The sequence below is a fragment of the Aedes albopictus genome, chromosome 2, assembly GCF_035046485.1.
Source record: "Aedes albopictus strain Foshan chromosome 2, AalbF5, whole genome shotgun sequence".
NCBI lineage: Eukaryota > Metazoa > Arthropoda > Insecta > Diptera > Culicidae > Aedes > Aedes albopictus.
Genome location: NC_085137.1, coordinates 94,968,831 through 94,990,415, shown reverse-complemented (window position 1 = coordinate 94,990,415; position 21,585 = coordinate 94,968,831). Strand labels below are relative to the sequence as shown.

The following is a 21,585-nucleotide window of genomic DNA, read 5'->3' as shown; positions in this document are numbered from 1 at the left end:
GCGACGAGTGCTATAGTGAACCACTAACGCACTATGTTCCATGGGTAGTGGAAATCTTGAAAGTGAAAAATCATAGAAGACGCAACCATTTTCACAATTTATTTGGCATTGAGAAATCAGGGATGATGAAAGGACTACATTGAAGGTAACGTATTTTCCAAAAAAAAGCTCTTTGTTTCATAATGATCAACTACCTAATCAAACAAATTAAGAATGAGTTTTTTTTAGACAAGGACACGTTCAATACTTGCAGAGAACTATTCGCTCTTCAAAGAAAGCACAAAACTAGACATGCAACACCCAGTGGCGCAGCCGAAAAGTTTTTCTGCCAGCTGCGACGGGAATCGAACGAGCCTTTCTCAGCACGATGCAACTAAATACTTGGTGACACACGCCACGAAGCTACGTAAAATTGCCTTTGTTTGCTTTTTTTTACCATCTATCCGATGCCACTACTATTTATTTATGGAAACACGAGATTATCCATCCACTTCTAGTTTAGAAATGTAATTGAAGTAACATTAGACAAAATCCTTTTTTTTTTTGGGATTTTGTCCAAAATTTAACAACAAACCAACCACCGTGCAACAATCGCCAGACTCCAACCGAACCTACTGAATGCTGGCTTGGGTTCACAAGCCAGCTACGAAAGAGTTTCTCTGCTAGCGCATGTTTCATTGTAATGCTTAATCCATTGAAAAAGATGGGAAAACACGTCCTTCTTCAGAAAGTTGCTCACCGTGGGGGTGGAAACTGCGAACAATCATTTTGCTTGAGTCTGCAGTCGCGATCCACATAAAAGAGAAGTACATATGTATATTCACTCAATATGCTGTGCAATTGTCGTCTGTTTGAGAATTAATTTCAATTATTTTGTTTTTGCTTTCAATTTATTAACAAGTTACCAAAGTTTTAGACGGATAAAGCAGCTTCGATTAAACCATATCCGCCCAGCCCAGTGATGAAAAATAGTGAGGATTGCAGCTGAGCAGACACAAACGCAAAGCTAATCTACTCGTGAACAACAGAAGCCCAAATATATTCGCACTTCTTCACTCACGAGCTAACGAAGCTGGTACGCACTCAATTTTGATTCGCGATCCGATCTGAACATTTTTCAGTTTAATTAAAAACGCATTTACACGGGAGACAGTTTTGCTTTTCAGGAACAATGAATCACAAAACAATACTTTCTGATTTTGTTTTTTTGTTTTGTTTTTATTAACGTGTATTTTAACTTAAATGCTAATTCTACACTTTTTTTTGTTATTTAAACCGCATTTAAATGCACTTTCCGCTCCTTCACTAGTTCTTCGCGAATAAAAACTCATGAGCGTTTTTGTTATTGTTTTGCTTTATACTGAGAGTATTTCCATCACTGGCCCAGCCTTTTCATTAAACATACATCGAGTAATTTTGAAGTGAATATTTTGATAAAAACACAAAATTTCGGCATACTGTATTCGGAGAAGTTGTTCAGTAGATCCATGCTTCGTATACATTACATACTTCAGAGCTCGTTCACTACATTGTTGCAAAATTAGCATTTAGCCGCGGTGTAAGAGTCCAATTTCAAATGTGAAGTAAATTCGTTTTCCTAGTATCTTACCGACTAAAATATTAAGGCGAAATCAAATGGCAAAAACTAGTAATAATACTGGCTATTCAATAAACATCAATGGAACATCAATAATAACCAGCAAAGTATTTTCTTTCATAACAGAGAGATGTTCCTTCTTTTTATCACCTGCATAAGAAACCATATATTTTTGAACCAAAACCTGCCGGGCTCATGGCGCAAGTGGTCACACGTTTGCTTCATAAGCAGATGATCATGAGTTCAATCCCAGCCCCGGCACTTTCGTCAGTTATTCTTTCCCCTGAGAGCAGCTGACACTGACCCACTTCTGAGCCCAAGGCTCAAACGAACCTGATACTTAGACATCAGCGAACGACAACTCATTATGGACCTCCAATCGGACTAAAAAAAAAAAACAACCAACAGCCCCACATCAACATCCTCATACTCATCATTCTACCAGGATAGGGTAGAAAGTTAAAGCAGCGCGAAAAGCAATCAGTTAGAAAATGTAGAATAATAGAATACATTCAGGCGCTGTAGGTGCAGCTGCCAATTGGAATCGTTCACGCGGTGGTTAAGGTGAAACGTCAAAAGATCCCATTGAAATTTTCCATACAAACTTAAATGGCACAAATCCAACGAAGCATCACACCAAGCCGAGTCGCACTTGTTTAACCTGGCTTTGCTCATTTGCAAAAAGAGGCAGTTTTTTTTTTCAAATCGAGCGCATTTGTTAACGAAGTTTTAATATTGGTGCTTTCGAAAACGTGAGTGTCGTAGTTTAACATGACTCGACGTCGAAGGGTTCAAGCAGGAACCCGATGAGTGAGCACAAGCACAGCGAAACCTATCGCTCCAATCAGTGCTCTAACTTGATCACCACCGCCGTACAAGTCCAACGCTGTGTCCGACCGCTCAGTCTGCCCCGACTGCTGGCTAATGTAATTCGAGGCCACACACTCGTTTCGATGGTGCTCTGCTGCTGCTGCTGTCGATCCGCGCCTACCGAAAGCCGAGAACTGAATGAGCTCTCCCTTGGGTGGTGTGCCGTTTTTATGGTCACGATCGACCCGACACGAGCTGTACCGCTGCTGCTTGTTGGACCCCTCCCGATGTTCGCGTGCCGAATTTCGCCAATAGAATGACCCGTACCCGCCTTGCTATGCTTGTTTTATACCTCATCATGACGAAACGGACGGATATAATGTCCAACCTGTTTGCCCCGCCTCCCAGGCGTATGTTGGTGAATTTTCCCCTCCTGATTCGCGAATAATGATGCGCTTGGAGATATCGAGTAATTTCTTGCGTTTCACGGGAAAATAGTCAAAGGAAGATTGCGTGATATTGTTAAATGATACATCTAACACTATTTGGTATACGTTCAATTATGTTTTACAGAATGTTTTATTATTAGTTCTGATACACTACAGTGAGTAGGGGTCCAAGCAGGCCATTGTGGCAGCCATAGTTGTATCCTCTGATGTTTGTCCATAAGAATAAAAACCCAAATTTATCCACCTAGAGGTGATAGTGCCTTTCTCGTCGTATATGTTCTCACGATCTTTCCGTCGACGTAAGTCAAAGTGTTCCTGAATCCTGATATTTTTTTAGAAAAGTAAGCATTTTATCAAAGCCATCATTGAATTGACTTAAAACTTATTGATGGCACATAGGGTATCGCGCCACTTGGGCGGTGGCTTCTATATTCGTCTGTTCTCCACTATAACTCAGTCAATTTTGAACCAATTGACTTGAAATGTTGTACACGGGTAGAAACTATACCTACACAGCAAAAAGTAATGAAATTTATAGGGCATGTAAAACATACAGCGCAAAACAGACGAAAATAGAAGCCACCGCCCAAGTGGCGCGATTCCCTATTCCGACGTTGTGTTCAGCGTATAAGCAGAGCTGAATAATATCAGATTTCTAAGTTGACTGCTTGAGTACCTTCACTGACATTGGGAGCTGATCAATATCAAGACGATACTAACAAGCAAAGATATAACTTTTTGACACAATCACAGATCACTTTGCGGTCTTCGATAAAGTTTTTTTCTGCACATTCTAGGTTATATTTCATTGACCGTTGAAAACAAGAACGTACTGAGTATAGTGAGACGTCTGTTTGTATGTGGGTTTAATGTGTCAAGATTTTGTTATCTTACACATATTTATCGCTTGCATTGATTTTATTTGCTTTCGTAGTTCCGACGAAGCATCAAACACTGGTTGTGCAACACTACCAGTAGTCTCTAATGTGGTATGAGCCTATTTTCTAGTTAACCGTTCCTCAGATTATTAAAAAGCCGTGATGTGGTGTGTCGCATGGTACATTTGGTTACTTTCCGGAACAGGTTCCGGAGCACCACTGGGTCTTCCAAATATAGTCTGAGGCTATATCACTGCTAACGTACATTAGGTTACCTAAAAAAAACACGATTTGATTTATCTTATGCATGGGTACAGATCACTTTTACATTTGACCACTTCCAGTGGGACACCCAGAACTAGTTTCGGGACACTACCGGTTGTCTAAAATATGGTCTGAGGCTATGTTCTTACGAATCGATCATCGTGTTATCAAAAAAGGGTCTCCAGTTGGCCTAGGCTATGAATTGCCAATCTGGAAACGGCGGGTTTGATTTCCGTTCCGGTCGTGAACATTTTCTTGACTTCTTGGGCATAGTGTATCATTGTACTTGCCTCACAATATACAGATTCATGCAATGGCAGGCAAAGAAAACCCTTCAATTAATAACTGTGTAAGTGCACAAAGAACACTAAGTTGAAGAGAGACAGGACAAGTTCCAATGCAAACGTCGAGCCATAAAGAAGCAGCAGTTATCAAAAAAGCTGCTATATGATGTACTGTCAAACCCGCGTATTCATCACTCTTTAATACGAAATTTTTTAATTTGTATCCCGCTTATTCGAAATTTGTTGAATTAAAAAATGATCAAATGTCACAGTGTAAAACACTGTAAATACGAACGATACGATATTGTGATGCTACTCACACCCGAAGCTGCTACTTCCGAAAATTCTAATTTGGTGCTTTCCGACACCTGATCCGTTTGGTGATCAACCGCAGTGAACCTCGGAAGCCAACAATCGTAAAATGAACAAGCTATCAATTCGTACCACCACAATATCTGTAAGATTTGTGTTCAAAAACATATCATACAATCTAAACAAAACTAAAATAGAGTTAGTTCATCGAATTAAAAGTTTATCCAGGTAATTTGACAGCAATCATTGTCGAATTAGCGTGGTTTTATGGTACGACACGCATGGGTATGGTCCAATTTCACATCTACCACTTTCGGTTCACATTTTACCACATACCGATTGTCCCTGATGTGGTCTTAGACTATAGTTTCATGCAAATTATCAATCAGTTTTTCTAAAAAGTCGCAAATTGATGTAATGCATGTATGGGGTTGGTTGTGCATTTCGCCAGTTCCGGCAAAGCACTCGAATCTGGTTCAAGAACACTACTAATCAGAGACTATTTTCTTGCTGACCGTTCTTCGCGTTGTCGAAGAAGCCGTTATTTAATGTGCTGCGTGTATGCGTTTGGTTCTTTTCTACATTTGACCACTTCCGTCGGGGCACCTGGAACCGGTTTCGGCATACTATTGATTACCTAAAAAGTTATTTAATGTGTCGAATTTATGGGTTTGGTTTTCCTTTACATTTGACCACTTCCGATGGGGCAACCACCCAACTAACAATTGCAAGTCACAAACAAGCAAGCTTGCTGAATTGTTGCTTAATAATGGTAATGATAGCTGAACTAAAATAATGCTCTACACATTACTGTTTAAATGATTTTTCAATTGAAAAAGTAGTCAATGTTCGACTTTCCTCATCGGTATCAACAATGATAAATCAAAACACTTTTCAAAAGTTTAACAAGAAATTTATTCGACAAGCATTGATTTCTTAACATCTTGTGGGGCCCATATAGCTGAGGCGGTAAACGCACGGGTATTCAGCATGACCATGCTGAGGGTGACGGGTTCGATTCCCGGTCGGTCCAGGATCTTTTCGTAAAGGAAATTTCCTTGACTTCCATGGGCATAGAGTATCTTCGTGCCTGCCACACGATATACGCATGCAAAATGTTCATTGGCAGAGGAAGCTCTCAGTTAATAACTGTGGAAGTGAATTTACACATAGTGGGGCAAAAGTTCGAATTGTGGGGCAAAAGTTCGAGTCATGTGGTAAGTTTAGGTATAAACCTAAAATTCTGCAAAATGTACATATTATCTCTAAGAGTTATGGAATTAGCGAGAAAATTCGATTGAAGTTGAAAAAAAAAAGTTGTTTTATCTGAATTTGGCGGAAAACTACTAATTTTTGATGTAGTAAATTTAACCTTGATTTGGGTAAAATCCAAAGTGTATTCCAGTTCTAACATCAAATATTAAGTTGTTTCAGGTATTCCTATTACCAAAGTGTCAAAATAGTGTGCTACGGTTAGCGAAATTCCACAAACACTAGATTCGAACTTTTGCCCCATTGGTGGGGCAAGAGTTCGAATAAAACACACATATACAAAAAGTGTTGTAACTCAAAATTGAATAGACATTTGGCGTAACTTTGTTCAGCAAAATTTTAGCTCATGGATGGTAGAATCACCACACGGTATTTATTTATTTTTATCCGCTTCGATTTTTTGAAATAGGGTGAATTTTGTACTAGGGTCGAACTTTTGCCCCACCTTACTCTATAACTTGTACAGATTCCTTGTGGCAGTGTAGAATTAGCATTTAAGTTAAAATACACGTTAATAAAAACTAAAAAAAAAGATTCCCTCTGGAATTCCTCTCTGAATTCTCTCAGAGGTTCCTCGTGATATTATTTCAAAGATTTCTCTAGAATTCGTTCAGGGATTACTTCTGGGATCCATATATCCGGATTACACGATCTAGGAAACGAAAAAAATGGACAAGTTTTGATTTTTTTTCTAGTTAGGTAGTGAAATTATAGAATAACTAATTAGATATACTTGAATTGTAAATTTGATCAAACTTATATTCGACACGAATGCACTTTGCGAGTGTAAATTGTCGTTAATAAAAGAAATATCAATCGGGCTTCTCCCTGGTTTCCTTCGTTGATTTCTCACGGGATTTTTTAGGGATTTTTCTTAGGATTTCTTACAAAGTTTTTCCTGGGAATCATCAATTCTTCGTGGTTTGCATTAACAGATTTCTCCCGGGATTAATAGAAAAAAAAAACGGAATTCCATCAACGATTTTCGTCCGGATTCCTTCAGGAATTTTTACAGGATTCTGTCAAGGGTTCTTCCAAGATTTTTAAAGGATAATTTTCGCCAATGCTTTAGGAATTAATCCCAGGATTCCTTCATTAATGCCTACCGAAATTTCTTCATGAGTTTTCCCCGAGTTCCCTTTATATATTCTTCCCAAGATAACCTCAGGAATTCTTACAAGTATTCTTTTCGAAATTCTTTTTTTTTTATTTCTTCCGGTACCATTCTGTCAGGAAACATTCCTTCAAGGATTCCTTTGTAGTTTTTCTCAGATTTTTTTTTCTCAGGGATTCCTCTCAGAATTCCTTTAGGAATTCCACCGTGATTTCTTATTTGTCTTTTTTTCAAGATTCTTTTATTCATTTCTTTCGGCGATTCTTCAGCGATTTCCTCCGGAATTTTCTCGAGATCCTTTCCTGAATTCATCCATTGATGCTTCTCGAGTTTTATTAAGATATTTCCACTGGGATTCTCCAGTATTCCTTCCAGAATTCTGTCAAGGAACCCTCCAAGAATTCTTTCTGAAATTTCGTTTGGAATTTGAATTCTCTTGGGATTTATTCATGAAATTCTTGCGGGATTCCTTGATAGATTTCTTCCGGGATTCCTTCCAGCCATTCCTTAAGAGACTTCTCCTGGGACTTTAGAATTTTTATTAGGATTGCTTCTGTGATTCAACCGAAATGCTTCCCGATTTTTTTTAGATATTTCACATGGATACTGTAGGAATTCTTTCTGAAATCCCTTAAAAAATGAATTCTCTTGGGATTTCATCATTGATTCCCAATTGGGATTCCTACCCGAACCTTCATTTAGGTGACGAGTCGGGACTGCGTAAATAGAATTTTTACCTAAATGGATTTAGTTTATTAACTAAATGGATTTCAAGTTTGCAAAGAAGTTTGAGAAGGGCAAGTGGCTTGCAGATGCAAAGGGGAAAGGGTCAAGGCTATCAAATGTAAAGGGGGATGGTCAGAGGAATTTTTAGGGGTGGTTCAAAGGTGTTTCCAGGCGTTTCAGGAGGTTTCAGAGGTATTTTAGGGGGTTTCAGAGGCTTTCAGGTGCGTTTCACATGGATTAAATGTGTGTTTCAGAGGTGTTTCAAGGCGTTTCTGGAGGTTTCAGAGAGGTTTTGTGGGGCTTCAGAAACTCTCATGTGAGTTTCACGGAAGTTTCATGGGCGTTTCATGGCCTTTCAGGAGGTTTAAGAGTGCAGTTGATTCGCGGTATAAAAACACTATGATTGTTGACGTCACTAGGGTAGGCGTAATATGAAACTGTTGGAAACATAGTGAAAGTTGACCTGAACATTCCCGAAAGCTCACGAATCTCGCCGAACACGCTGAGAAATTATGAACCGACCGTTTTCTCTCACCGATGTAACAATATAAAAGACCCCATCTTAAGACCCATCTTCTTGTTAGTTGAATAGTAGTTCGTCGCCATGCCGGTCTCCAAGTAGATAATACAAGTAGTTTTAGTTAGAATAAAAGTATGTAAAGTAAATGTGCAATAAAGTATCCGTTTTTGTGTAATAAGTGTTAGAAGTGAATAAAGTGACTGTTAAGTGTACAAAGACTGTGTGGTTGTTGCTATAGCTGTGCGAAAGAAGCTCACTATCAAGAAGCTTTCCCACCGAAGAACACAACCTATTCACCTCACTGTTCGACATAAAGGAAGTGCTGGATTTTCTCACCTCGAAAAGTCGATAGGCGTTGGAGTTTTAAGCAAAACGCTATTTCCGGAGTCACAACAAGTGCCTTCAGAGCGTCGCATGTGAATATTACGGAGGTTTATTGGGGTTTTAGAGACGTTGCAAAGCGTTTCAAGGCGTTTCAGGGCGTTTTAAGAGGTTTAAGGAGGGCTGTAGGTTTCACAGGGTTTTTAGGGGGCTTCAGAGGAGCTCAGGTAAATTTCAAGGAGGTTTTATAGGGACTTTAGAGAGGTTTCAAAGCGTTTAAAGGCGTTTCAATGCGTTTCAGGGCATTTGAGGGTGTTTCAGGAGGTTTTACAGGGGTTTTAGGGGGCTCAAGAGGCTCACAGATGAGGTATAATAGGGGTTTGAGAAGCGTTTCAACGCGTTTCAGGGCGTTTTAATGCCTTTCAGGGAGTTTCAAAGGTTTGGGAAGCCTTAAAGAGGCTTCAGAGATTTGCAGGTCAATTTCACAGAGGTTTCATGGCGGTTTCAAATGTGTTTAAAAGCGTGTCAAGGCATTTCAATGCATTTGAGGGCGTTTTAGGGCGTTTCAGGGCGTTTCAGGGTATTTCAGGAGGTTTCACAGGGCTTTTAGGGGGCTTCAGAGGCTCTCAGGTGTATTTCACGGAGGCATTATAGGGTTTTAAGAGGCGTTTCAAAGCGACTCAAGGCGTTTCATGGCGTTTTAATGCTTTTCAGGGCGTCTCAGAAAATTTCAGGAAGGTTTTATGGGGCTTCAGAGACTCGCAGGTAAATTCCTCGTACGTTTCATAGGGGTTTTAGAGGCGTTTCAAAGCGTTTCAAGGCATTTCAAAGCCTTACAATGCGTTTCAGAAGGTTTACAGGGATTTTAGGGGGCTTCAGAGGCGCTCTGGTGACTTTCACGCAGGTTTTGGAGAGGTTTAGAGGCGTTTCAAAGTGTTTCAAAGCGTTTCAGGGCATTTTAATGCGTTTCACGAGGTTTAGGGGGCCTTGAGGGAGAAGCATATACAATCATAGAACCCACCACTTGATAGAACATAGATTCCTGGGGATGTGTGAGTGTAAACTTCATTCTTAATGCTCTTAGATGCAACTTGTAGCCCTCGTAAATTCGATGGCCTATACTCAAGGGAGTTCTTGGAGAGCCATAAATAATCATTGGTAGATCCGATGACCTATGTGCAAGGAAGTTCTTGGAGATCCTCAAACTGACAACGAACTCACTACTTAACGACACATAGCAACATGAGGTTGTGTAAGCATAAATTTCATTCATAATGCTTCAATAGATCACTGATTACACTTGTAGATCAGATGGCCTAAACTCCAGGGAGCTTTTGGATACTATTAAACTTTCAACCCTTAAAAACTCCGTTATTTCTGTCGAGATTCTTTAAGGGATTTATCCCGGGTTTTTTTATGGATTATTCCCAAGAATCCTTCAATATTATTCCTGGGTATTCCCGGAATTCCTTCAGGGGTTTCTTCCGGTATTGATTTCCTCTTGAGATTTCTCCAGTTATTCGCTCAATGTTTCCTTCAAGGATTTCCCCTGGAATACCATCAGAGATTCCAGAATTCTTTCTAAGATGTCTCCCCGGATTTCTCCAGGAGGATCCAAAGGGATTTTTTCTTTAGGATTACTAAACATTTTTTTTTCTTTAGGCTTTAAGATTACTAAACAAAATTTACGACTCCTTCAGGGACTTCCCCCGAGCTTCCTTTTAGAACTACCTTCCTGTCGTATTTTTTTTAAATTTATTTTTCCTGTATTTCTTTCAATGAATTCTCCCGAGATTTTTTGTTATTCTCTTAGGGATTTCGCCTGGGATTACTTCATTGATTTCTCTCAGTATTCACAGTATTTCCTATTTCCTACGATTCCTTCATTGGTTATTCTGTTTGATTTCAATATTTCCTTGGCTTCCATGCAGCAACGCTTCACGATGCACTTCCGAAACCAAAACCGAGTGAACCTTCAGCTTTAAGGTGGAACTGGAAGCGTTTCCTCATTTTTTTGGTTTTCGATTTTTTATTAAATAACGAAGCAATATTTTCAAAATCGGTTTTCGTACACATATAGAGTATGGATCAAGGTATCTTCTGAATTTTTTTGAGGTGGAAAATGTTTTCCATTTTTTGCAGAAACCTTTTTTTGTGATATTTTATTCAAAAATGGTTTCTGCAAAAACGAAAAACATTTTCCACCACGAAAAAAAATCAGGAGATACCCTGATCCATACTCTACATGTGCACGAAAATCGATTTTGAAAATATTGCTTCGTTATTTTATAAAAAATCAAAAACCAAAAAATGAGGAAATGGATCCAGTTTCGCCTTAAGTTACAAGTCTAGTTTCAATTTTGACGATTGTTGTTTTTCCTCTTTTTTGTAATTTGCTTTTTTTTTATCTATGTAGGTATATATTTTTTTACTTCATTAAGACATAGTCAGATGAAGATTGGTATTAAATAAATAAATAAATAAATAAATAAATAAATAAATAAATAAATTTAGGCTTTTATTTAGGGATTTCTCCCGATTTTTTCTTGGAATCCTTCCAAAATTTCGTTAATGTTTACTCCAAGAATCCTTTCAGGAATCTTCAGGAATTTTTCTGTAGATCCCTTTCTAGATTTCTCGAGTATTTACACAAATACTCCTACTGAGTTACTACAGAGATTAAACCTGAATTCTTCCATAGATCCCTTCTGGGATTCCTTTAGGGGTTTATGCCGGGACTCCTCCTGGATTTTTTAAAAAGAATTCTAAAAGTCGAGTCAAGTACAAGACACTGAAGACGACCTTACAGTTGAGGTCGAAATACGTATCTGTCAAAGGATGCAAATTCTTAGTGGAATTCAAAGGAACCGTACTTAACCCGATTTTCTTTTATTTACAGATATTCCCCCAACAAGCCCAGGTTAATCATCATAAAAAGAATTCTTCCAAGTTTGGTCTTGAGACAGCCCAAATGTTAATTTTTGTTACGCTGTGTAATCAAGCCCGACCTGTATAACGATAAAATGTAAAAATATTTAATCTTGCAAAAAAAAACCTATCGGACTACTCACCACATTCAAGATTTTTTTGCCTATTTTATGTTTGATTCCAAGCTTTCCAGAATGCTTCGAAAACATTGTGCTGTTTAATGAATTTGATAAAAATATTTTCAAGTTACAATAATTATGGAATACATTTACTTTTCATTTATTTCTGTTAGGTTTTTTTTAGCTCTCTTGCGAGCCTGAATAAGATTTCGTCACACCATATAACTTACGAAACATCCAAAACTTACCTCTTGCAATCTCTGCCCAGTGATCATAAATCAAGATCATTGTGTGTCAGTATAGTTTATTTAGTTCCTTTCACCGAAAAAAAAACTAACAATTTCACCCTTTCCCACCTTTCCCCAGGAATATCAAGTTCCATGCGGTCGGCCGGTGAAACCAGTCAGTACCATCACCACTCTTCATCAGCCTCCGCCACCTCTTCTTCGGAGGAAGACCAACTACTGCACCCGGCAGCACAGCCTCTCCTCACGGACCCCCAGGCCGTTGCAGGATCATTGCAGGACACCGCAGAGAACGAAATTTACGACTCGGATGAGAGCAATCTGCTGCGGACACCGCTGGACCGGGGGCCGTACTTTGATTTATCGGCCTCGAAAAACATCACGGCCCTGGTCGGCAAAACGGCCTATCTGAACTGTCGGGTGAAAAACCTGGGCAACAAAACGGTGAGTTCGAGTTTTTTTTTTCGAGGGGATTGACATTGTAATCGTTGGCATTGTGGACTATTTGGTTTCATTGTGCGTGATTGTTTGTGACTAATCCTGGGAATTTCGAAACATACCACTTGGTGGTATGTAGTGCTTCTGAAGTATTGCCCATGTTTGTTACGGTCAATGGAACGGTATCAATCTTCCCGGATGGGATGCATGTTTTGGTTGACTTTTTGCTGTTTCTGTGATTTACTAGTTTGTTTAGAAAATTGAATGAACTCAATCACGCTTTGTGGCCCTATATGACTTAAATTATTCTTTATGATTCCGGATTTTCGTTCGAACAGGTTTCCTGGGTACGACATCGAGACATTCATCTTCTTACTGTAGGTAGATTTACATATACCTCGGATCAGAGGTTCCAGAGCGTGCACAACCCACAGACGGACGACTGGTCGCTACAGGTAAGATGCATATATTTACGAAAGAGTTCGCTCGAATAAATCATCTGTACGTTTGCTTTTGAATTATTGTCGCACATGGTGGCATTGCATTTTGCTTTAGAAGTTCCATTCGATTTGCAATGAAAATATACATGTAAGATCACAGCACGACTGCAAAGCGGGGTTTTGCTTATTTATACTGGAGTATAACGAGAGACGCAAACCTTTTATGGTGGAACATTTGCTATCTACGTCATGCAATTCTATTATTAACGTGCAGTCAGTCGCATTATTGAACTATGTTTCAAGAGACTTATGGTTGGTGTTTTACAGTTACAGTTACAGTTTCCAGTGAGTGAACAAAAAATGAAGATTGATTAAGATTTGAAGTGTTATCCTTTATTCGAGCTAATCTTTCAGATGTACACGTTTTCATTTAGGTACAATTGTTGGAATGCAACTGCTCCGTAGAGCAATTTCTAAAGCAAATTCCGGAGAAAGTTTTGGAATAAATCCTTGGAAGGTCGTTTGAGAAAATGTTTAAAGGAATACCCGAACGATTTTTCCGAGAAAAAATATAAAATCTTTGAGGGATTTTCTAAAGAAAGCTCTGAAGTAATTTCTGCAGAATTTCATACACAACTCTTTGTAACTTCTGGAGGAATCTCTAGTGGAAGTTCTGGAGAAATTGGAAGTTACTGTGGGAATTTCTGGTGAAATCCTTGGAAGAATTCCCAAAGTAACCCCGGTACACGTTTTTGAAGGAACTTTTGAAACTTTTTCTGGAAAACTCTGGAATGGTTTCTGAAGGCATCGCATTTCCTAAAGTTTTTCTTAATGATTTTTAAGAAGAATTTCTGAAGAAATTTTTGGTAGATTTTCTGAAGGAATCTCCAGTAGGTTCTCTAAACGAATTCCTGAAATTTCTGAATATATATCCTGAGGAATTTCTAAGGTAATTCCCGGGTGAAGCAATCCCTGAAGTGATTTATGAAAAATCATGGAGGAATTGGTGAGCAATTCATGCCAGATTTCATACATAAATTCTTTGTGGCTCATCTTAAATCTCAATTAAATTATCCCATAGTGGACACCTCGGAGTCCACTCTTGGCTAGATCGTACTCTTTAACTACGATAAATCGGTGACAATAGCGGACTCCCTTAATAAAACCAATAGTGGTAACCAAAATTGTTTACATTTACAAACATAGTTAAATAATCGAAGTATAGATTTAGTTTCACCGCATAAAAATGTTGTCTAGGAAACATGAGCCATGGTCTCTCAGTGGAAGATTACCGGTAGAATCAGATTTGAGCACGAAAGTTGGGAATAACTTCAGAGGGTCCACAATTAGTTAAAATACCTAAGAAATCAGTACCTGTTTTTAGAACCTATCACGCCAAGCTCCTAGCCGGGGATGCGTCAAATCATTTTCGTCTCATCAATATTATATACATGTACGTCACATAGCGTGTGGTGTGTTAATCCAGTTCAGTTGTCTTTCCTTTTCACGTCACTTGTCCTAAAGCCAACCTACTAAAACCATGGGAAAATAGGATAAAAACACTTAACTTCCAAAAATGGAATTTGTATGGAGGGGGCAAGGACTAGAGCAGTGGTGAAGTCTAGTGCCTACTACGAATTTTGTCAAAACAGTCAGTGTGCTTTGATTGCCAATAAAACTTTCACGACGTTAATGTTGAGCGTGAACTTTGGTAGGGTAGCGAACCACTTGGGCAGCGGCCGGTATTTTGGGCACTCTTCGCTATAACTCAGTCAATTCCAAACCAATTGACTTGAAATTTTGTTCACGGCTAGAACATCGGGAACATCACTAGACGACAGAATGGAAGGAGTTATATCGAGCTAAGGGAAAAATCTGAATAATGGGTAATTCTCGCTGAGACCGGCCCACTATTTACACCTTGTCTTCAAAAATGTTTAAAGTTCCGATTTTCTGAAAGCCCTTGCTAAAAAAGTAAGAAAAATGCATTTGGTTACTCAAATTGATGGGGGGTCCGGCACGCGCCTTTGCGGCACGCGCCTTTGTGTATAACATGCAGGCGTATACACGGATGCTGGTGCATGTCGTTGCCGGTGCGCATGGAAATGTATGGAGAAAACGTGGCTTAATTTACCAAACTGCAGATAACTTTTGATAGGAAAAAAAGACATCTCTAATTTTTTGATATGTTATGTATAAATGTCTCAGCTTTCAATTGATGCAAAAATTTTGAAAATCGGTGGTTGCCCTCATGGCGAAAAAAATGTTTCGGTATAAAAATCCAAGATGGCGGCCAAAATCAATATAGCCGACCCAACTTTTTATTATTGCAAATAGTAGCTCTATCTTTTCTCTTTTCAACAACAATTCGTTTTGAGGTGGTTTTTGGAGAAACTTTCGAGTTATAACGGTTTAAATGAGCCACCATTTGACCAAAATCGAGGGGTCTGCAAAAATGGTTGTGGCTCAAACTAACGGGGGGTCCATCAAATTGAATAACAAAATGCATTTTTCTTACTTTTTTAGTTAGGGCTTTCAGAAAATCCGCACCTTATACATTTTTGAAGACAAGTGTAAAAAGTGGGCCGGTCTCAGCGAGAATTATCCTAATACCATTAATATGGAGATCTAAAAGTGATGTTGGTTTCGTTTCATTCAGGGTTGTGCAGTTTCAGGATGCTTACCTTACCGATCAGGCTAAGGCCGGGGTGCCCTGTGCTGTACATAGTAGCCGCCTCCATTCCACTCGGTCCATGGCTGTTTGTCTTCAGTTCCGCACTCTGCGTAGGGTCCGCAGATCGTCCTCCACTTGGTCGACCCACCTAGCTCGCTGCGCTCCACGTCTTCTTGTACCGGTCGGATGACTCTCGAGAACCATTTTAGTCGGGTTGCTATCCAACATCCTGATGATGTGACCCACCCACCGTAGCCTCCCGATTTTCGCGGTATGGATGATGGTTGGTTCTCTCAGCAGCTGATGCAACCAGTGATGGAAAACAGTGAGGAATGCAGCAGAGTAGACACTAACGCAAAGCTATCCCACTCGCACTCCCTTTACTCGCGGCTTACTCTCGGCACCGTGAGTAAACCGTTTGTTGCTTTTACACTCGCGAGTTGATTCACGATGAGAGATGAGAGTGTTTCCATCTCTGGATGCAACTCGTGGTTCATTCGCCTTCTCCAAGTCCCGTCTTCATCTGCACTCCGCCGTAGATGGTACGCAACACCTTCCATTCGAAAACTCCAAGAGCGCGTTGGTCCTCTGCACGTAGGGTCCATGTTTCGTGCCCATAGAGGACGACCGGTCTAATCAGCGTTTTGTAGATGGTTAACTTCGTGTTACGGCGAACTTTATTCGATCGTAGAGTTCTGCGGAGTCCAAAGTAAGAACGATTTCCTGCCACAATGCGCCTCTGAATTTCTCTGCTGGTGTCGTTGTCGGCGGTCACCAGTGAGCCCAAGTACTCGAATTCTTCAACCGCCTTGATTTCATCACCGTCGATATGAATTCGGGGTGGCGGGCGCGGTGATAACTCCCTGGAGCCCTTTGCCATCATATACTTTGTCTTCGACACATTAATGACTAATCCGATTCACCTGGCTTCACTCTTTAGTCGGATGTACGTTTCCGCCATCGTCTCAAATTTACGAGCAATACTATCAATATCATCGGCGAAACCAATCAGCTGAACGGACTTCGTGAAAATCGTCCCACTCGTGTTTATCCCCGCTCTCCTTATTACACCCTCTAAAGCAATGTTGAACAGCAAGCACGAAAGATCATCACCTTGCCGTAACCCTCTGCGAGATTCGAAGGAACTCGAGAGTGTCCCTGATACTCGAACTACGCACATCACTCGATCCATCGTCGCCTTGATCAACCGTATCAGTTTATCCGGGAATCCGTATTCGTGCATAATCTGCCATAGCTGTTCTCGATCGATTGTATGATACGCCGATTTGAAATCGATGAACAAGTGATGTGTGGGCACGTTGTATTCGCGGCATTTCTGCAACATGGCGAACATCTGGTCCGTTGTAGCGCATTCACCCATAAATCCAGCTTGATATTGCCCCACGAACTCCCTTGCAATCGGTGATAGACGGCGGCATAAAATTTGAGAGAGTATCTTGTAGGCAGCGCTCAGTAGTGTGATCGCGCGGTAGTTCCCGCAATCCAACTTGTCGCCCTTTTTGTAGATAGGACACACGATACCTTCCATCCATTCCTCCGGTAATACTTCCTCCTCCCAAATCTTGGTAATGACCCAGTGTAGTGCACTCACCAGTGTTTCTCCACCGTATTTTAGAACGTCGCCATTGCAACGTCGCCATTGAGGTGCTCATCGTAATGCTGCCGCCACCTGTCGACTACCTCATGCTCGCTCGTGAGAATATTCCCGGCACGTGTCGGCTTGTGGCACAAAGCCTCTGCTGCGCGAGCGGTTTAGTTTCTCGTAGAACTTTCGTGTGGGGTAAAATGACTCAACTCATAAAATCATTCCTGAATGCGACTTGATCATTACACGTGATTTATGGTCTGTTTCGGCCTGGGCAGTCTTGGAAAACAGCAAAAACGGATTTGCCTTTTTATCCTACGGTTTCGGAGCCGAGCCTATAATCCTTGAAAAAGGTTTAATAAAAACCGAAACCGTCGGATAAAAAGGCAAATCCGTTTTTGCTGTTTTCCAAGACTGCCCAGGCCGAAACAGACCATAAATCACGTGATATTAGGTCCACAGTCGCAAAACAATTCTTGCTTGATCATTACTATAGGTGAATGGTGTCAAGATATGTTTGCATCGAACATTCTTTTAGAAGCTGGACCACCAAACCCACGAAAAATCTTTCGATTTCCCAATGAAAATTGGCAACTTCCGGTTTTTCGTGCTTGCAATTAAGGTTTTCTGTTGATTTTATTACCAGCCAAGTGTTTCCAACGAGATTGAGGCACACATGGAGACGCATGGTTGTTGATGTCTACGCTTTCCATGTTAGGGGTCATTCAAATATTACGATGATCGTTTTGCGGTGAGGGGGGTAACACTCCATTTATTGAGTATACGAAAAAAAGAGGGACAGAGGGGTGAAAGAGAGTCGAAAATGCCCGAAAACTGATGGACCTAATTTTTAAATATTTTCATGAAGTGGCATCTTACCCTGTGGCAGATGGTCTTTTTGCACCACTTTCGTTTTATGAACCACTTTTTTAAAATCGATGAAAATGCAATATTTTTGCTGAAGTATCGAGCAAATATTGTCTAGTTGCTGTTACCACTTTGAAAGCCTAACAAATGAGGCTAATTATCATTGAAAACTATGAAAGTTTGAAAAATGGCATCTTACCCCACTTGACCCTACTGAAAATTATATCTAATATCTACTACTGGAGCATCATCATCATATCATATCTTGAACTTACGCATAGCAATTCTAGGTGAAATTATTGAAGAAATCCTGAGAGAAACCCCAGGATGCATAGCTATGGAACTTCATGTAGACGTTTTTGGAAATTAAAAAGTCCTGCAGGCAGGGCCGCATCTAAGGGGGGGGGGGCATTTTAGGGGCTTCCACAAAACCCTTTTTTTGATTGCTAAATTAACTTTATATTTCATATTGCTCAAGTACTGTTCGAAAATAAAGAAAAACATTTGCTCATCTCTCCAAGGGGCCCGCAGATCCTCTAGGGCTCCGGGTCCCCACAATCCTTAATCCGGGCCTGCCTGCAAGAATACCAGCAAGAATTAATGGAGGAATTCCAGCAGAAGAAATGCCTGAAAAAATCTTAAAGGGAAACATTTGAATGGATCGTCATAGAATCCCCGAAAGAATTCCTGGAATAATTCCCGGTGGAATTATTGGAGGAACACCAAAAAAATACCTTGAGGAAGTCGCGGCAAGAATTTCTAGATGAATCCCAACACAAATTCCTTAAGGGTTTCTAATGGAGAAATCCCTGGAAGAATCCCGACAGCTCTTTCTGAAGCAATCCAAGCAGGAAATCTAAAAAATGAATATCATCATACATTTCTGGAGCAACCCCAACAAATAAACCCGGAGAAATCCTAGAGATGACGGTAATAAAAATCAAATCATCAACAAACTTGTGATTCTACTAAGAAGTTGTAGATTACCTAACAGGTTTATTGAGGGGTTACATATGTTGAGGTCGAGCACAAAATGGGAAAAGATGCGATCATTCTGCACGAAGTTATAAAGATTTTAGAAAAATGTATAACTATTCGATAGCTAACTTTGAGCTGTTGTATCTCCAGATGCAATGAACTGAATGCAATGAAATTTAGACCATTTATGACTTTTATAATGAGCTTTGTAAAACGGTTGACTGAGAATATTTGATGCACTTTTTCAAAAGTTACTGCTAGTAGAACATTTTTTGAAAAGCGATTTTACCAGTCTCGATCATTTTGTCTATCTTCTGTACACAGTACACGCATTAAGAAAAGTTCATCTTTGTGAAGTATTTATTATTCACATGCTCGATGTTTGTTTTATTTTTATTAATAAACTCTGTGTACTTTACAAATATGTATACCACACTATTTTGATTCTTACGAAACAAAGGGCCGGAAAGATGGGAAAGAGGTTAGGGGCGTTAAAAAAGGGGAAATATGGCGCAAAAAAAAAACAAAACTTTGAAACTGTTGCCCAAACCTATAGTAACCAAATTCTTCGAAATATTTTCCAAATGCTTCTGTGTCTATTGATGCTCCTACAATATTCTTCTTTTTTCATTCTTGACGTACCGTCTCCACTGTTTAACAGCTTAATGTTCGATGAGCACTTCCACAGTTATGAAGTAAGAGCTTCCTCTGCCAATGACTATTTTGCATGTTTACATCGTGTGGCAGGCACAAAGATACTGTATGTCCAAGAAAGTCAAAGAAATTTCCTTCAAGAAGAATTCATGGACTGACGTTTGCTTACAGCATGGTTTGGTCATGCTAAATATCAACGCCTTTACAGCTGTGGCTATCGGGGCCCCAAAACCTGCCTTCGATATTGAATTTCATTCGTTGAAGATAAAACATAAAAACTTACATATACATATATGCTACCCAAAAAAAAACTTCTGCGTTTCCGCAAGCAAAACTTTTCGATAACTAACACTTAGCAAAGTTAGGAACTGCTAGAATTTTTGCTTTTTACCATGATTCAGAAAAAAAATATCCAATTGCTTTATGTGAATGTTCCACTTTATCATCACAAATTAATTCTGGAGGTTTCATGGGGACCCAACATTATGGTCCCAGAAATACAATATCTCATTGTCTTCCATTTAAGACATTGTTACTCCCTTGTGAAATGTAAATTGATCATAATGGATATAATTAATCTGTTTTATTCGGATTTCCTCCGAACAATTACTGCTTTCGAGCGTATTTTTATTTTTAATAAGTAGGAGCAGTACTCACCATTCACCTCAAACAATCCAATCTCCTCTCGTCCCATTCCAGATCAGATATCCCCAGAAAAGGGACACCGGGGTGTACGAATGTCAAATATCCACTACACCCCCCGTAGGTCACTCGATGCACCTCTCCGTGGTAGGTAAGTACTACAACGCACAGCATCACAAAATTGCGAACATGTCCCAGATCCCCCCATTTTATCGGCAGCACATGTTCCGGTAATCCCACAATTTGTATATTTACTCGTCCCAAAACCCGCTTCATTCGCCGGGACGTGGAACCTCTGGGCAAATCTCGCTCATTACGAATTCCATTTTCATTTTTTTTTATCCTTTTTCTTTTCATCGCCAACGCCAGAGCCGGTCACCGTCGTAGTGGGTGGCCCAGACATTTACATCAACACCGGATCGACGGTGAACCTGACGTGTGTGGTGCGAAACTCGCCGGAACCGCCATCCACCATCATCTGGACGCACAACAATCAGGTTGGTATCCGTTTCACGTAGGTGGGTGAATGTCTGTCCAAGTGTGTTTGTGCGAATGTATGTGGGAAATAACAAAGGCAATTTGTAAATATGGTTTTACTGGGGTACTCACCGTCCCGTCCATGGTGGAGGTAATTTACAGCCGGTTGCACTTTGTGGGCAACTGATTTCGACGGAGATGGGTGTAAGCCAATATGAGTTTTTTTTTATGAACAGCAAGAAGAAGCATTATCCACTGATTATGCGGAGAAGTATGCCTGAATAATTCCAGGAAAATTAACTGGCATTTTACCTCTCATCAACTGATGCAAAACGAGTGTTTACTGCTTCGTAAAGTTCATATTGGAAGTGATTAAAATGCGAAGGGATTTCGTGTGGAGTGAATATTCGTGTAATATTTTTCAGGAGGACACAATTTGACTGTTGAGTAAATATGCATAATTCTTTAACGACTGTATTACCATTTTACGCCAATGCTGAACGTATTTAAATACAAATCTTATAGCTAAGTTGGGACCTAGTATACAGGATTTTCCGCAAAGTATGAATATGGTCCGTTGACGAAACATACTTAGGGGTAGGCGGGGCATTATGGACACCCGGGGCAGAATGGACACCCTCAATATTTTGAAATATGCGAACTTTTTTGAATTTTAAATGAATGGAGAATATAGTCCATTTGTCTAAAACGTAGTTTCAGGAAAGAAACATTCGAAATTATAATTATACTTGATTTTACACGAAAAAGTTGCGTCCTCCGTTTTTTGTGCATTATAATTTTCACACCATCTAAAATAAGGTTTAGTGATTAATTTATTGCAGGTCGATTAGAACCTGATATTTCTAGAACACATGCAAGTAGTTTTGTTGTATCTACATGCTTAACATGTTTATATTTTCTTCTTTATTATATCAAAAATCAAGTTTGGAAATATCTTCTGCTGCCGGGG

The 21,585-nt window shown here is 39.8% G+C and overlaps 1 protein-coding gene across 3 annotated transcripts in view; it reads left to right on the top strand.

Annotated features, from left to right (window-relative positions):
- The window catches only part of LOC115254967 (zwei Ig domain protein zig-8-like), a 188,041-nt gene that overhangs the window by 145,961 nt on the left and 20,495 nt on the right, over positions 1-21,585 (top strand). For all 3 annotated transcript variants that reach the window (XM_062850074.1, XM_062850073.1, XM_029852656.2), the window contains 4 exons: positions 11,961-12,283; positions 12,616-12,732; positions 20,196-20,289; positions 20,508-20,635. In XM_062850074.1, the coding sequence (XP_062706058.1) occupies positions 11,961-12,283; positions 12,616-12,732; positions 20,196-20,289; positions 20,508-20,635 (662 nt within the window). The remainder of the gene's footprint in view (positions 1-11,960; positions 12,284-12,615; positions 12,733-20,195; positions 20,290-20,507; positions 20,636-21,585) is intronic.